The 13704-nt window shown below is 40.7% G+C and overlaps 1 protein-coding gene across 2 annotated transcripts in view; it reads left to right on the forward strand.

The window, feature by feature from the left end:
• Positions 1-13704, forward strand: part of LOC124553803 (transcriptional repressor NF-X1) — a 285701-nt gene that overhangs the window by 108883 nt on the left and 163114 nt on the right. For both annotated transcript variants that reach the window (XM_047127780.1, XM_047127781.1), the window contains exons 9-10: positions 6615-6772; positions 11584-11801. In XM_047127780.1, coding sequence (XP_046983736.1) covers positions 6615-6772; positions 11584-11801 — 376 coding nt within the window. The remainder of the gene's footprint in view (positions 1-6614; positions 6773-11583; positions 11802-13704) is intronic.

Below are 13704 nucleotides of genomic sequence, written 5' to 3' on the forward strand. Positions count from 1 at the left end.
AGAGAGAGAGAGATAGATAGAGAGAGAGAGATAGATAGATAGAGAGAGAGATAGACAGATAGAGAGAGAGATAGATAGATAGAGAGAGAGAGAGAGAGTGTTAGAACGAAGGGGAATTCGTGGTGCATCGCAAGTGCTACCCACAACTGCTTCTCAGATAAGCAAACTAACTATCCACACAGTTAGGGTTGACACTTGTTTTAAAACACGCTTCCCCCGCATTACTCCTCTCCATTGCAGCACTTGCCTGACCTGCATCCGACAATCCCATTTAAAATCAAACAAGTTAAAATATTAATTCATGTATTTGTTTTGAAGCAACTAATGAACCAATTTCTGGACTACTCAAGGTACTATCTACAACTTGTGGAAGACATTTTCTTGAGAAATTAAGCATTTGTGACATAAATGCCCCAGTTTTATCATCAGCAATTTGAGACAGTGCACAAGATAAGTGTGTAATTGGAAGACCATGTGAGGAACCTGTAACCTCCACCACATTACTGCTACTAATTGAGAAAAAGTAATTATTGATAATTTATATAATCAGTTTTAGAGTCTTACAAAATTGTGATAATAGTAATGATCTTTTGAAAATAATTTATTTGCGTGACTGAAACAAAATCAAATTGTTTAGTTTTTACCCCTCAGAAAATTTCAATTCACTCCTCAGGGGGTAATTATCCTCAGTTTAGGAACCACTGAGTTAACATTTCCCTGGATACCTGCACTGTGTGCTGATTCAGAAGACACAGTCGATGTTTTGATCTGGACTCACTTTTGAGACGACGACGGTTCAAACCTATGTTTTCCGCAACTTCCCTAAATCGGTCCATGCAGATGCCAGGTGGTTCCTTTGAATGGGCAAAGCAAATTTCCTTCCCCCATCCTTGACGCAATCCAAGCTGTGCTCTGTCTGTAATAACCTCGATGTCAAACGGACATTACACCCAGTCTTGTTTCCTTCCTTACGTGTATTCAATAACATTGTGTTTATGTGAATGTTGTGTTGCACTATGCTTCTGAATAAGTCTTGAGGAGATGGAATGGATTACCTAATAAAAAATATAGGGTTCTGTTTAAAAAAGATGAACAGCTGGCCTTATATTTCTGAGAAGCAGAGTTGCAAAAAATAAAATAATGCTGCTTGGTGGCCCCCAGGTAACAAAGCAACATTTTGTTGACACATTTTTTATTTTGCGTCTGGGCAAAAAGTGGCTCGGAGTGGTCAAGATACAATAGACACACAGTATATTGGAGTTCAGAAATGAGCTCTCTATACTCATTTTAAACTCACCAGCAAGTCCTGGGATTTCGTCTCCAAAACTGCTGTCTCTGCGTAGACTCAGCTCGTAGATCTCCACTGCAGTCCACTTGTCACGTGAGCCTGTTGTCAGGTACGAGTGGACTTGTTCCACTCGGAAAGGAGAGCAAGTACAAGAGTTTGCAAGTATAACTGCAGACTTGTGACATTGCCACTACATACACTATTGTTGTTGTTGTTGTTGTTGTTTTCAGTCCAAAGACTAGTTTTATCCAGCTGCCCATGCTACTCTATCCTTTGCAAGCCTCCTCATCTCCAAGTAACTACTGCTAGCTATGTTTCTATCAATCTGCTTATTGTATTCATTTCTTGGTCTCCCTCTATGATTTTTACACCCCAAGCTACCCTCCGGTACTAAATTGGAGACCCCTTGATGCTTCAGAATGTGTCCTACCAACCGATCCCTTCTTCTAGTCAGATTGTACTACAAATTTCTCTTCTCCCCAATTCTATTCAGTACGTCCTCATTAGTTATGTGACCTACCCATCTAATCTTCAGTACTCTTCTACTCTCTTCTTGTCTACACTGTTTATTGTACGTGTTTCACTTCCATACATGGCTACACTCCATACAAATACTTTTAGAAAATACTTATTGACACTTAGTTCTGTACTCGATATTAACAAATTTCTCTTCTTCTGAAACACTTTCCTTGCCATTGCCAGTCTGTTTTATATCCTTCCTACTTCGGCCACCATCAGTAATTTTGCTGCCCAAATAGGAAAACTCATCTATTACTTTAAGGCCCTCATTTCCTAATCTAATTCTGTGAGCATCACCTAATTTAATTTGACTACGTTCCATTATCCTTGCTGTGCTTTTGTTGGTGTTTGTCTTATATCCTCCTTTCAAGATACTGTCCATTCTGTTCAACTGCTCCTCCAAGTCCTTTTCTGTCTCTGACAAAATTACAATGTCATTGGCAAACCTCAGAGTTTTTACTACTTCTCCCTGAACTTTAATTCCTACTCCAAATTTTTCTTTGGTTCCCATTACTGGTTGTTCAATGTACATATTGAATAACATCAGGTATACGATACAACCCTGTCTCACTCCCTCCTCAACCACCCCTTCCCTTTAGTGCTCTTCAATTCTTATAACTGCCATCTGGTTTCTGTACAAATTGTAACTAGCTTTCGTTCCCTGTATTTTACCCATGCCACCTTTAGAATTTGAAAGAGAATATTCCAGTCAACATTGTCAAAAGCTTTCTCAAAGTCTAAAAAATCCTGTTAGTGTAGGTTTCTCTTTCCTTAACCTATCCTTTGCGAGTATTGTCTCGTGTGTTCCTACTTTTAGTGTAGGTTTCTCTTTCCTTAACCTATCCTTTGTGAGTATTGTCTCGTGTGTTCCTACGTTTCTCCGAAATCCAAACTGATCTTCCCCGAGGTCTGCTCCTACCAGTTTTTCTATTCTTCTGTAAAGGATTCATGTTAGTATTTTGCAACCGTGACTTCTTAAACTGATAGTTTGGTAATTTTTACAGTCATGATTTTCGCTTTATAGCCATTCTCAAAATGCAAGTTGAATGTCTAATGTACCTGAATGACGCTAGCAACCATTGGGCATGATGATTATTATATACCATTAAAATGACTGACTGGTTAGTGGTGAATATTGTTCTGTTCATACATAAATTTATATAGAAAAACATTTTCAGACACTGTTGTAAGCTTATTTTGATATTTAATATCCATTCAGAGAATATTCTAAGAATTACATTGTCAGATACAAAGTTTTGACCTGTTACCAAACACTACGAAAAATCGTGACTTGAGGATGAAATGCAATCTAAATGGTAAGTAATTACGAAAATCAATTACAGAAATGAATGATAAGCTACACAACTCGCTATTAGCCCATAAATGCAAGTTGCCATTACCAAACGAATACAGAAACATTGCCCTTTTTTGTTGTAGGAACATGATAGTGACGTTGCTCTGTGCCCAGTTTTCATTTGCTGCAGCACACGTGTCTTCTCACGGTGGAGGTGGAATAAACAAGGATACAACCATTTTGTTTGCATTGGACGAAATTTGTTTGTTTCCTTGTCTCATACATGGACTGTAGTGTGAAACTTGTTCCAGTTATCGCTCCTCCTGTAGTGGAACATAGTTGCAATTGTGTACATTGCATCAATAAATTTTCGTCTTACACCCTCCACAGTTCCACAAAATGCAGCTTTGTTAAAGCCCATCTGATTCCGACAGTCGGCTATTACGCCTCCTTGTCAGTGCTACTTTACAGCAGCAAGATTGTTTGTTCCTCTTCCATTCTAACAATATTTCACAACTTGCTTTACACTCTTGCACACTTAAGAGAGAACATGCCGATGAGTGTGAAGAGAGTGCTGCGCCACAGTTTTGAAACTCGTCATACTCGTAAAACTACAGTGGGAACGAAGGAAGCCCAATAGCACTAACCTACATCTACATCTACATTTATACTCCTCAAGCTACCCAACAGTGTGTGGCGGAGGGCACTTTACGTGCCACTGTCATTACCTCCCTTTCCTGTTCCAGTCACGTATGGTTCGTGGGAAGAACGGCTGCCGGAAAGCCTCTGTGCGCGCTCGAATCTCTCTAATTTTACATTTGTGATCTCCTCGGGAGGTATAAGTAGGGGGAAGCAATATATTCGATACCTCATCCAGAAACGCACCCTCTCGAAACCTGGCGAGCAAGCTACACCGCGATGCAGAGCGCCTCTTTTGCAGAGCCTGCCACTAGAGTTTGCTAAACATCCCCGTAACGCTATCACGGTTACCAAATAACCCTGTGACGAAACGCGCCGCTCTTCTTTGGATCTTCTCTATCTCCTCAGTCAACCCGATCTGGTACGGATCCCACACTGATGAGCAATACTCAAGTATAGGTCGAACGAGTGTTTTGTAAGCCACCTCCTTTGTTGATGGACTACATTTTCTAAGCACTCTCCCAATGAATCTCAACCTGGTACCCGCCTTACCGACAATTAATTTTATACGATCATTCCACTTCAAATCGTTCGGCACGCATACTCCCAGATATTTTACAGAAGTAACTGCTACCAGTGTTTGTTCCGCTATCGTATAATCATACAATAAAGGATCCTCCTTTCTATTTATTCTCAATACATTACATTTGTCTATGTTAAGGGTCAGCTGCCACTCCCTGCTCCAAGTGCCTATCTGCTGCAGATCTTCCTGCATTTCGCTACAATTTTCTAATGCTGCAACTTCTCTGTATACTACAGCATCATCCGCGAAAAGCCGCATGGAACTTTCGACACTATCTAGTAGGTCATTTATATATATTGTGAAAAGCAATGGTCCCGTAACACTCCCCTGTGGCACGCCAGAGGTTACTTTAATGTCTGTAGACGTCTCTCCATTGAGATCGACATGCTGTGTTCTGTTTGCTAAAAACTCTTCAATCCAGCCACACAGCTGGTCTGATATTCCGTAGGCTCTTACTTTGTTTATCAGGCAACAGTGCGGAACTGTATCGAATGCCTTCCGGAAGTCAAGGAAAATGGCATCTACCTGGGAGCCTGTATCTAATCTTTTCTGGGTCTCATGAACAAATAAAATGAGTTGGGTCTCACACGATCACTGTTTCTGGAATCCATGTTGATTCCTACAGAGTAGATTCTGGGTTTCCAGAAACGACATGGTACGCGAGCAAAAAACATGTATTAAAATTCTACAACAGATCGACGTCAGAGATATAGGTGTATAGTTTTGCGCATCTGCTCGATGACCCTTCTTGAAGACTGGGACTACCTGTGCTCTTTTCCAATCATTTGGAACCTTCTGTTCCTCTAGAGACTTGCGGTACACGGCCGTTAGAAGGGGGGCAAGTTCTTTCACGTACTCTGTGTAGAATCGAATTCATATCCCGTCAGGTCCAGTGAACTTTCCTCTGTTGAGTGATATCAGTTGCTTTTCTATTCCTTGGACACTTATTTCGATGTCAGCCATTTTTTCGTTTGTGCGAGGATTTAGAGAAGGAACTGCAGTGTGGTCTTCCTCTGTGAAACAGCTTTGGAAAAAGGTGTTTAGTATTTCAGCTTTACGCGCGTGTCATCCTCTGTTTGAATGCCATCATCATCCCGGAGTGTCTGGATAGGCTGTTTCGAGCCACTTACTGATTTAACATAATCCAGAACTTCCTAGGATTTTCTGTCTAGTCGGTACATGGAATTTTACTTTCGAATTCACTGAACGCTTCACGCATAGCCCTCCTTACACTAGCTTTGACATTGTTTAGCTTCTGTTTGTCTGAGAGGTTTTGGCTGCGTTAATACTTGCAGTGAAGCTCTCTTTGCTTTCGCAGTAGTTTCCTAACTTTGTTTTTGAACCACGGTGGGTTTTTCCCGTCCCTCACAGTTTTACTTGGCACATACCTGTCTAAAATTCATTTTATGATTGCCTTGAATTTTTCCTATAAACATTCAACATTGTCAGTGTCAGAGTCAGAACAGAAATTTTTGTTTTGATCTGTTAGGTAGTCTGAAATCTGCCTTCTATTAATATTGCTAAACAGATAAACCTTCCTCCCTTTTTTTATATTCCTATTTACTTCCATATTCAGGGATACTGCAACGGCCTTATGATCACTGATTCCCTGTTCTGCACTTACAGAGTCGAAAAGTTCAGGTCTGTTTGTTATCAGTAGGTCCAAGATGTTATCTCCACGAGTCGGTTCTCTGTTTAATTGGTCGAGGTAATTTTTGGGTAGTGCACTCAGTATAATGTCACTACCCGTCCTAAACATCTGAGTGTCCCAGTCTATATGTGGTAAATTGAAATCTCCACCTAAGACTATAACATGCTGAGAAAATTTATGTGAAATGTATTCCAGATTTTCTCTCAGTTGTTCTACCACTAATGCTGCTGAGTTGGGAGGTCAGTAAAAGGAGCCAATTATTAACCTATCTCGGTTGTTGAGTGTAAACTCCACCATAATAATTCACAGGAAGTATCCACTTCTATTTCACTACAGGATAAGCTACTACCAACAGCAACAAATACGCCACCACCGGTTGCATGCAATCTATCCTTTCTAAACCCGTCTGTGCCTTTGTAAAAATTTCGGCAGAATTTATCTTTGTAATGTAACAGAGGTGCTTCGATTTGTGAAGAGTTCAACCTGCAACATTAGACTTGTACTTGCTGCATTTCCGACATCCACTCTACGTGCAGCTGTGATGTTCTCGAACTATCTCGTATACAATGGTATGTGATATCACTGTATAACAACATGTGGATGTAGGGAAGATTGACATGTGTGTGGCCGGATGCTGCAGGTCATGTGGCTGCGGCCGGGAGAGCCGGCTGGTGGTGTGCGGGCAGCAGGTGGTGTGCGGCGCGACGTGCGGCCGCTCCCTGTCCTGCGGACGGCACCGCTGCGAGCGGACGTGCCACCCGGGACCGTGCGGCAAGTGCCAGCTGGTAGAAACCAAAGGTAGGGTAGGGTAGCGGCTAACCCTCTCCCTCTCTCCTGCACCAGGCACACCCCCAAACTCTCTTCTTCATTATGTGCCTCCATAGCCGAAAGTCATAGCTATCATCAGCAAGTAAAGGCAACGTCTTGTTGGTAGATCCATTCTGAAATCTCTCACCATCTTTGCCATTTTGTTCTTGTTGCAGCTCATCTCCCCCTCCCGCTCCCCCTCCCCCTCCCTCTCCCCCTCCCCACTGTGTGTGTGTGTGTGTGTGTGTGTGTGTGTGTGTGTGTGTGTGTGTGTGTGTGTGTACTTTCTTTTATCATTTGTTCATTGAAATTTCTTTACAGAGAGGTCCCCAGCTGCGGGATCAACTTCTTGAAATCATCTATACAGTGGTGTAGGCTAAGCTCCCAAGTTTCACACGCTGCAGGCATCCACCCTGGTGAGAATTCATTTGGAAACTATTAACGAAAAATATTTTGGAATTTCGTGTGATGCTCTTCGGCTTTAAAAATAGTGGTTGAACAGCGTAACGATTAAGGTACAGGCCTCACGTGCAAGAGGTTGTGGGTAGAAATCTCATCAGGGTCTTTCAAAAAAAAATTAAAATCATTTTTTGAAATGACTTTGATCATTACTTTTATTCAATTAATTGGGTTAAACTTTTTTTATGTCATTTTAAGCAACATATTAACATTTTCAAATTGCTCTCTTTTTTTTTTCTTCCTATTGTTCTGTGTGATTTTAATGATTTTTATATACTAGTTTCAATTTAATTTCTTTTATTTTTATCAACCTATAATTTTGTCCATGTTATTCTATTTATTATTTCCATTCCTCATTTCACTTAAATTTAATTTATCTATAATCTCTTCTTTTGTTTAAATGTTCATCTGCATTACTTTGTCCATAGAAGAATAAGAATTAATGTTTCCTTGAAATTAATCATACAAAAAAGGTGCAAAATGTATATTTTGTTACAAAAGCTACATTTTTGGCACAACTGCTCAATTAATATAAATAGTAAATTAATATAAATAGTAAACAATTGAAAATCCTGGATTGAATGTAACAATATTATGCAAAGGAAAGTTGCCATTCGCCATATCGCTGAGTCGCAGATAGGCACAACAAAAAGACTGTTACAAATAAAGCTTTCGACAAGTAGGACCTTTGTCAAAAATAAACAAACACACACACACACACACACACACACACACACACACACACACACACACACACACGAACAAACGCAACTCACACACTCGACTGCAGTGTCAGCCAACTGTAGCCACACTTCAGTTACTGTGTGGCTACATTTGCCTGAGATTGCAGTCGTGTGAGTTAGTTCTGTTTGCGCACACGTGTGTGTGTGTGTGTGTGTGTGTGTGTGTGTGTGTGTGTGTGTGTGTGTGTTTATTTTTGACAAAGGTCCTACTTGTCGAAAGCTTTATTTGTGACAGTCTTTTTGTTGTGCCTATCTGCGACTCAGCATCTCCGCTATATGATGGCAACTTTCCTTTTCATAATATTATTAATATAAATAGAGTATTTTGGATTTTAGCCAATGCATTGGCACTTTCAAATCTTTAAATGTTATGATAGATGAATAAAAGTAGTTAAATTCACGATCACTAAGATCTGAAGTGGAAAAAGAATGATAGGAGCAAAAAATTAAAGCAGTTATGAAACTTAATACATTGATTAATAGGATGAACAAAGTAATATAAAAAAAGTTACATTTAATCCAATTACCCGAATGAAAATAATGAGCAAAATCATTTAGATAAAGATTTAAAAATAAAATTTTCCAAAGCACCTGATATGATTTGAATCTGCAACCTCATGCACATGAAGCCTGTACCTTAAATGTTACACTGTAGAACCATTCATTGAATGACCCTATTTTAGAACTGTAGAGTATCTTGCAAAATTCTGATTTTTACTAGCATATGAGAGCCTACCAGGGTGGATGCCAGCAGGGTTTGACACCTGGACCTTAACCTAAGTCTCCATATACAAGGTTTCATAAAGTCGATCCACCACTTGGGAACTCTCCTTGTCAGTGGAGGGTGTCAGCGAGAAAAAGTTTTGTAAAGATTTGAAACTGTGTGTAAACTTTGTCAGAAGTTGTTAAATGTCCTCATTCTCGTATACTGAATGAATGAATTGTGTGTACTTGTGGGCTGTCAGTTTTTCTGCCTCAAGACAAATGTACAGCTTCTAACAGTAATAATTATCTTATTGTGTTGAACTTTTAACAGAAGGCTATACTTCGTAATGAGTAGATTGTGACAGCACTTTAAGTTTTTAAAATTGACCAATAAGTACTTGAAACATTGGAAATCTGATCTTTGTTGCCTCCTATGCTGTAACTGGTACTGTGTTTGAGGATAGCGTTTTTGTAATATAGAGGAGTTAACTCCATTTCCACTTGTTATTCATCTGGACCCCTATGAGTTGGTGCACAGTGTGCTGAATTTACTGTAGTATCATCAATGTCTACGTCTGGAGCTGAAAGGTCATCATTACTTCTTTGACATTACAAAATGAGACCCTGTGAGACACAAACTTTAAGTGTTAGCCAAATATGTCTACAGGCAGTTCACAGCTATCATTGGAGCTGTGTTCCTAAGATTGACTTTGTATCCATTGGAGTTCTTGTCATCAGCAAACATTAAAGTTTTTGAAGTGTCCTTTGGTATCTAGCAGAATAATAAAACACTATGCTGCATACATTAGTACAATATTTAGCCATTTTACTTTCAGAAATCTTCAGTTTCCTGAACAATTAAAGTACTCAATAGCGAAACTGCTTTATAAAAAGGAGAAATGGATAATGTAGACAATTTTACACCTATGTCTACGCCATCAATGTCTGCTAAAGTTATTGAAAAGGCTATACATGTGAGGGTAATTGATCATTCCACTTCACATAATGTACTGTCAAATGTAAAGATTGGTTTTAGACGTGGTTTAAAAACTGAAAATGCTATATTCTCTTTTTCACTGTGAAGTATCGGACAGATTAAAGAAAAAGTTGTAAACACTAGACATTGTCTTTGACTTAACCATAGGGATTTGTTGTGTTGATCGTAAAATGTTACTGCAGAAATTGGACCATTGTGGAATAAGAATAGCAGCTGACAGTTGTTTGGTCCTTTTCATACTTTTAAGGGCAGTCAGCAGAAGGTCATTCTCCACAGTATGAGGGTCAGTGCTGGGACTGCTTCTGGTAAGTGACTGAGAGATATTTCTCTTTTCTGATGACATTAGCATGGATGTGAAGAGTATTGACTGACTGCAGCATAGGCAGTGTCTCAGGTAGTGCAATTCAAGACTAAGTTTCTTGGCTTGTTGGAAATAAATTGATGCTAAATCACAATAAGACTCAGATTTAGTTGCTGAGTAACAATTCAACAAAAGTCACATTTTGATTATTCAGAACGGAAATAAGATTAGTGAGTCTGCCAAACCCAAATTCCCAGATGTTTAGATAGATGGTAAGCTGTGATGGAAAGCCCATGTTCAGGATCATGTTCAAAAACTTAATGCTGCTATATGTACCATTAGAACAGCATCTGAAATAAGTGCTATTCCAAAAGGAAAATTAGTCTGCTTTGCTTATTTTTATTCACTTATGACGTACAGTTTGGGGTAATTTTTCCCTTTTGCAAAGGGTATATTTTGGCTCGGAAAAGGGCGTTCGAGCAGTATGTGGTGTAAGTCCACGAACCTCTCGTTGTCCCATTGTCAGCAGTCTGGGAATTCTGATAGTAGTTTTTCAATACATATTTTTTTCAATCGTGTTTTGTTGTTAACAGTATGACCGTATTCCCAAGAATTAGCAGCTTTCACTCATTTAATACCAGGCAGGCTTTTGGTTCACATCTCCCTGACTCTTGTGAGATAAGGTGTATAGTATTGTGTTACATCCATATTCAGTAAAGTAGTAGAACAATTAAAAAATATTAGCAGTAATTCATAAACTTTACAGGCAGAACTGAAGAATTTCCTCATGGTCCACTCATTCTGTTTCTTTGGGGAGTTCCTGGATAAAAATTCACCAAATACATATGTTATATTGTTGATTGCGCAATTTTTTCCTTGGCAGGGTGTCACCTGTGACTCGCGTAGATTTTAACTTATCTCGTATTAATGTTTGTGATGTTAATTTTATGTACTGTCTCATTCCGTAACTGTGGAGATTTGCTCATCGGTTTAGGCCTAGAAAACTAGATGTGGACAATAAAACCATAAAATAAAGCAACTTGTTGGAAGGTAATTTACATACTTTATGTCCCATAGGTTACAAGGAAGAGTGGACCCAATACAAATCCCTGTGGCTCTCCACATGTTATGTTGCTCCATTGTGAGGATATTTTCAGGCCAGAGATACAGCTGATTAGTGAGACACTCTGCTTTTTGTTATAAAGATAAGATTCCATACGTGCAAGAGGGGTGCCATAAATACCATCGCACTTCAGTTTCCCAAGTGGAATTTTATGATCCATACAGTCAATTTTTTTGTTTACTTTTGCTAGCACTTCACTTGTGACTCTCTTATTGTTTTCTCTGTGGAGAAGCCTTAATGACAACTAAACTCAACAAGATCTGCTCAGCTAAATGAGTAAGTATTGTATCGTACACCCCTATCTTACTAATTTCTCAAAAAGCTAGTGTTTTTCATTTAACGTATTGCTATAAATATCAGCTTCTGTTGCTAACAGGGCTTTTCCTCTTGTGTGACATTATAAGTCTTTCTACATCAAAGTTGTTAAACTTGAAATGTGAGACACAGTACAAAGTTAGGATGCAACCTTTGCAGTGTGCTGGTGCGGCAAGACAACTCGAGAGGTACCCTGCGACTCGGACGAGGCCCGAGCCGACAGCTTCGCTTGCGGCGAGGTGTGTGGACGCGCGCTGGCGTGCGGCAACCACCGGTGCGAGGCGGCGTGCCACGAGGGGCGGTGTGCCCCCTGCGCGCTCTCGCCGGACGTCGTCACCCACTGCCCCTGTGGCAAGGTGGCTCTGCGGGACATGCAGGTGAGGAACACCACGGCTCGGTCTGGAGTTCTCAGAATTTTAAGACTGTCATTTGGAGGTTCCAGCTGTGTCAAGCAGTTCAGCCTCTGTAAGTTTTCAACGAGATTACTGCCACTTTTTTAGCAAATGGCTTTGACATCCTCGTACAGTTTCATTACCACTTGCAACTGCACTGTCAGCGTATGTGGCAATGTACACAGATTTTTATGTCGCTTAATAGTGTGTTTGTCCACCTTAGGAACGAAATACAGTATAGATTCTCTGTGGCATGGTTCTGACAAGTCCCTCGTAGGTTTCTTTATGTAATGGGAATTTTTGTTATTCCTAAAGAATGTTTTTTATTGATTTACTGCTTTTATTAATTTTTCCTTATGGAGTCCAGTTCCTTCAGTGATTCCGTTTTTATACCATCGGCGGTGGCAAAGTAATGTCCTTTCGTGGTTCTCTTCAGCCTCGGGAATATAAAGAAGTTGCAGGAGTCCGTGTCCAACGAATACAGCGGGTGAGGCAACATAATTATTTTGTAACAAAATTGTTAAGGCTTTTGTGGCCACTTGTTGACAAATTGCCTATTGGCTTCTGTCTCGGGTTCTTCTGCCGACGTTCGTCTAATGATTTTTCTGACGTTTCGCCAGCACGAGTGGCTGGCATTGTCAAAGCTTCACCCTCCCTTGCCGGTGGTGAACTGGAGCCGAGCTCGCAGCCGCAGACTGTATGTACCTGGCGCGCCAACGTCCGAGGGCTTCTCCGTGGTCATTTCCGGTGCGATTCTCCTATTGCTACCTGCGACAGTTGTTTGCTGCAGTACGGGAAGCAAGGATCCGTTTACTTTAAGGCTTTCCTCTTTCTTGATCAAACTATTCGCGTGTTTTTTAATTTCTACAGCTTCTCTGAACAAGCGCGTGTGATAGTGCTTCTCTACAGCCAGAACTTCCGTGTCGGCGAATTTTATTACGTGGTCGGTCTCATTCAGTGCGTGCTCTGCCACGGCCAATTTCTCCACCTGCCCCAACCTGCAATGTCGCTTATGCTCTTTGATCCTGGTGTTAATGGATTGTCCAGTCATTCCGACATAAACTTTTCCGCATGTGCATGGTATACGGTATATTCCCGACATTGCAAGTGGGTCTCTTTTCTCCTTCGACGATCTAAAACACTCTTTGATCTTCCTTATCGGTTTGGAATTCGTCTTTACGCCATGTTTGCGCAATATACGGCCGATTCTGTCCGTCACTCTGGGAATGTATGGCAGAAAGGCCGTACCCGACATTTCTTTTTCTGGTTCCTTACTTCGCCGAGTGTTTGGCTCTGTTACACTTCTAATATAATTTGTGGAGTACCCACTGCTCCTCAGGACAAGAGCAAGACATCAGAAAGCTCTTCCATGCATGTCTCACCACGAGCTATTTCACGTGGAATGGCACCACACCACGAAAGTATCATCGACGTACCTGTGCCACACCTTAGGTTTGCAAGTCGCTGAGTCCAGTGCCTGTGCTTCGAATTGTTCCATGAAGAAGTTGGCCACCACTGGACTGAGAGGACTGCCCATGGCGACGCCTTCCAGATGTTCGTAGAAATTGCCATTCCACGTGAAATAGCTCGTGGTGAGACATGCATGGAAGAGCTTTCTGATGTCTTGCTCTTGTCCTGAGGAGCAGTGGGTACTCCACAAATTATATTAGAAGTGTAACAGAGCCAAACACTCGGCGAAGTAAGGAACCAGAAAAAGAAATGTCGGGTACGGCCTTTCTGCCATACATTCCCAGAGTGACGGACAGAATCGGCCATATATTGCGCAAGCATGGCGTAAAGACGAATTCCAAAACGACAAGGAAGATCAAAGAGTGTCTTAGATCGGCGAAGGAGAAAAGAGACCCACTTGCAATGTCTGGAATATACC

Source organism: Schistocerca americana, chromosome 11 (assembly GCF_021461395.2).
Source record: "Schistocerca americana isolate TAMUIC-IGC-003095 chromosome 11, iqSchAmer2.1, whole genome shotgun sequence".
Taxonomy (NCBI): domain Eukaryota; kingdom Metazoa; phylum Arthropoda; class Insecta; order Orthoptera; family Acrididae; genus Schistocerca; species Schistocerca americana.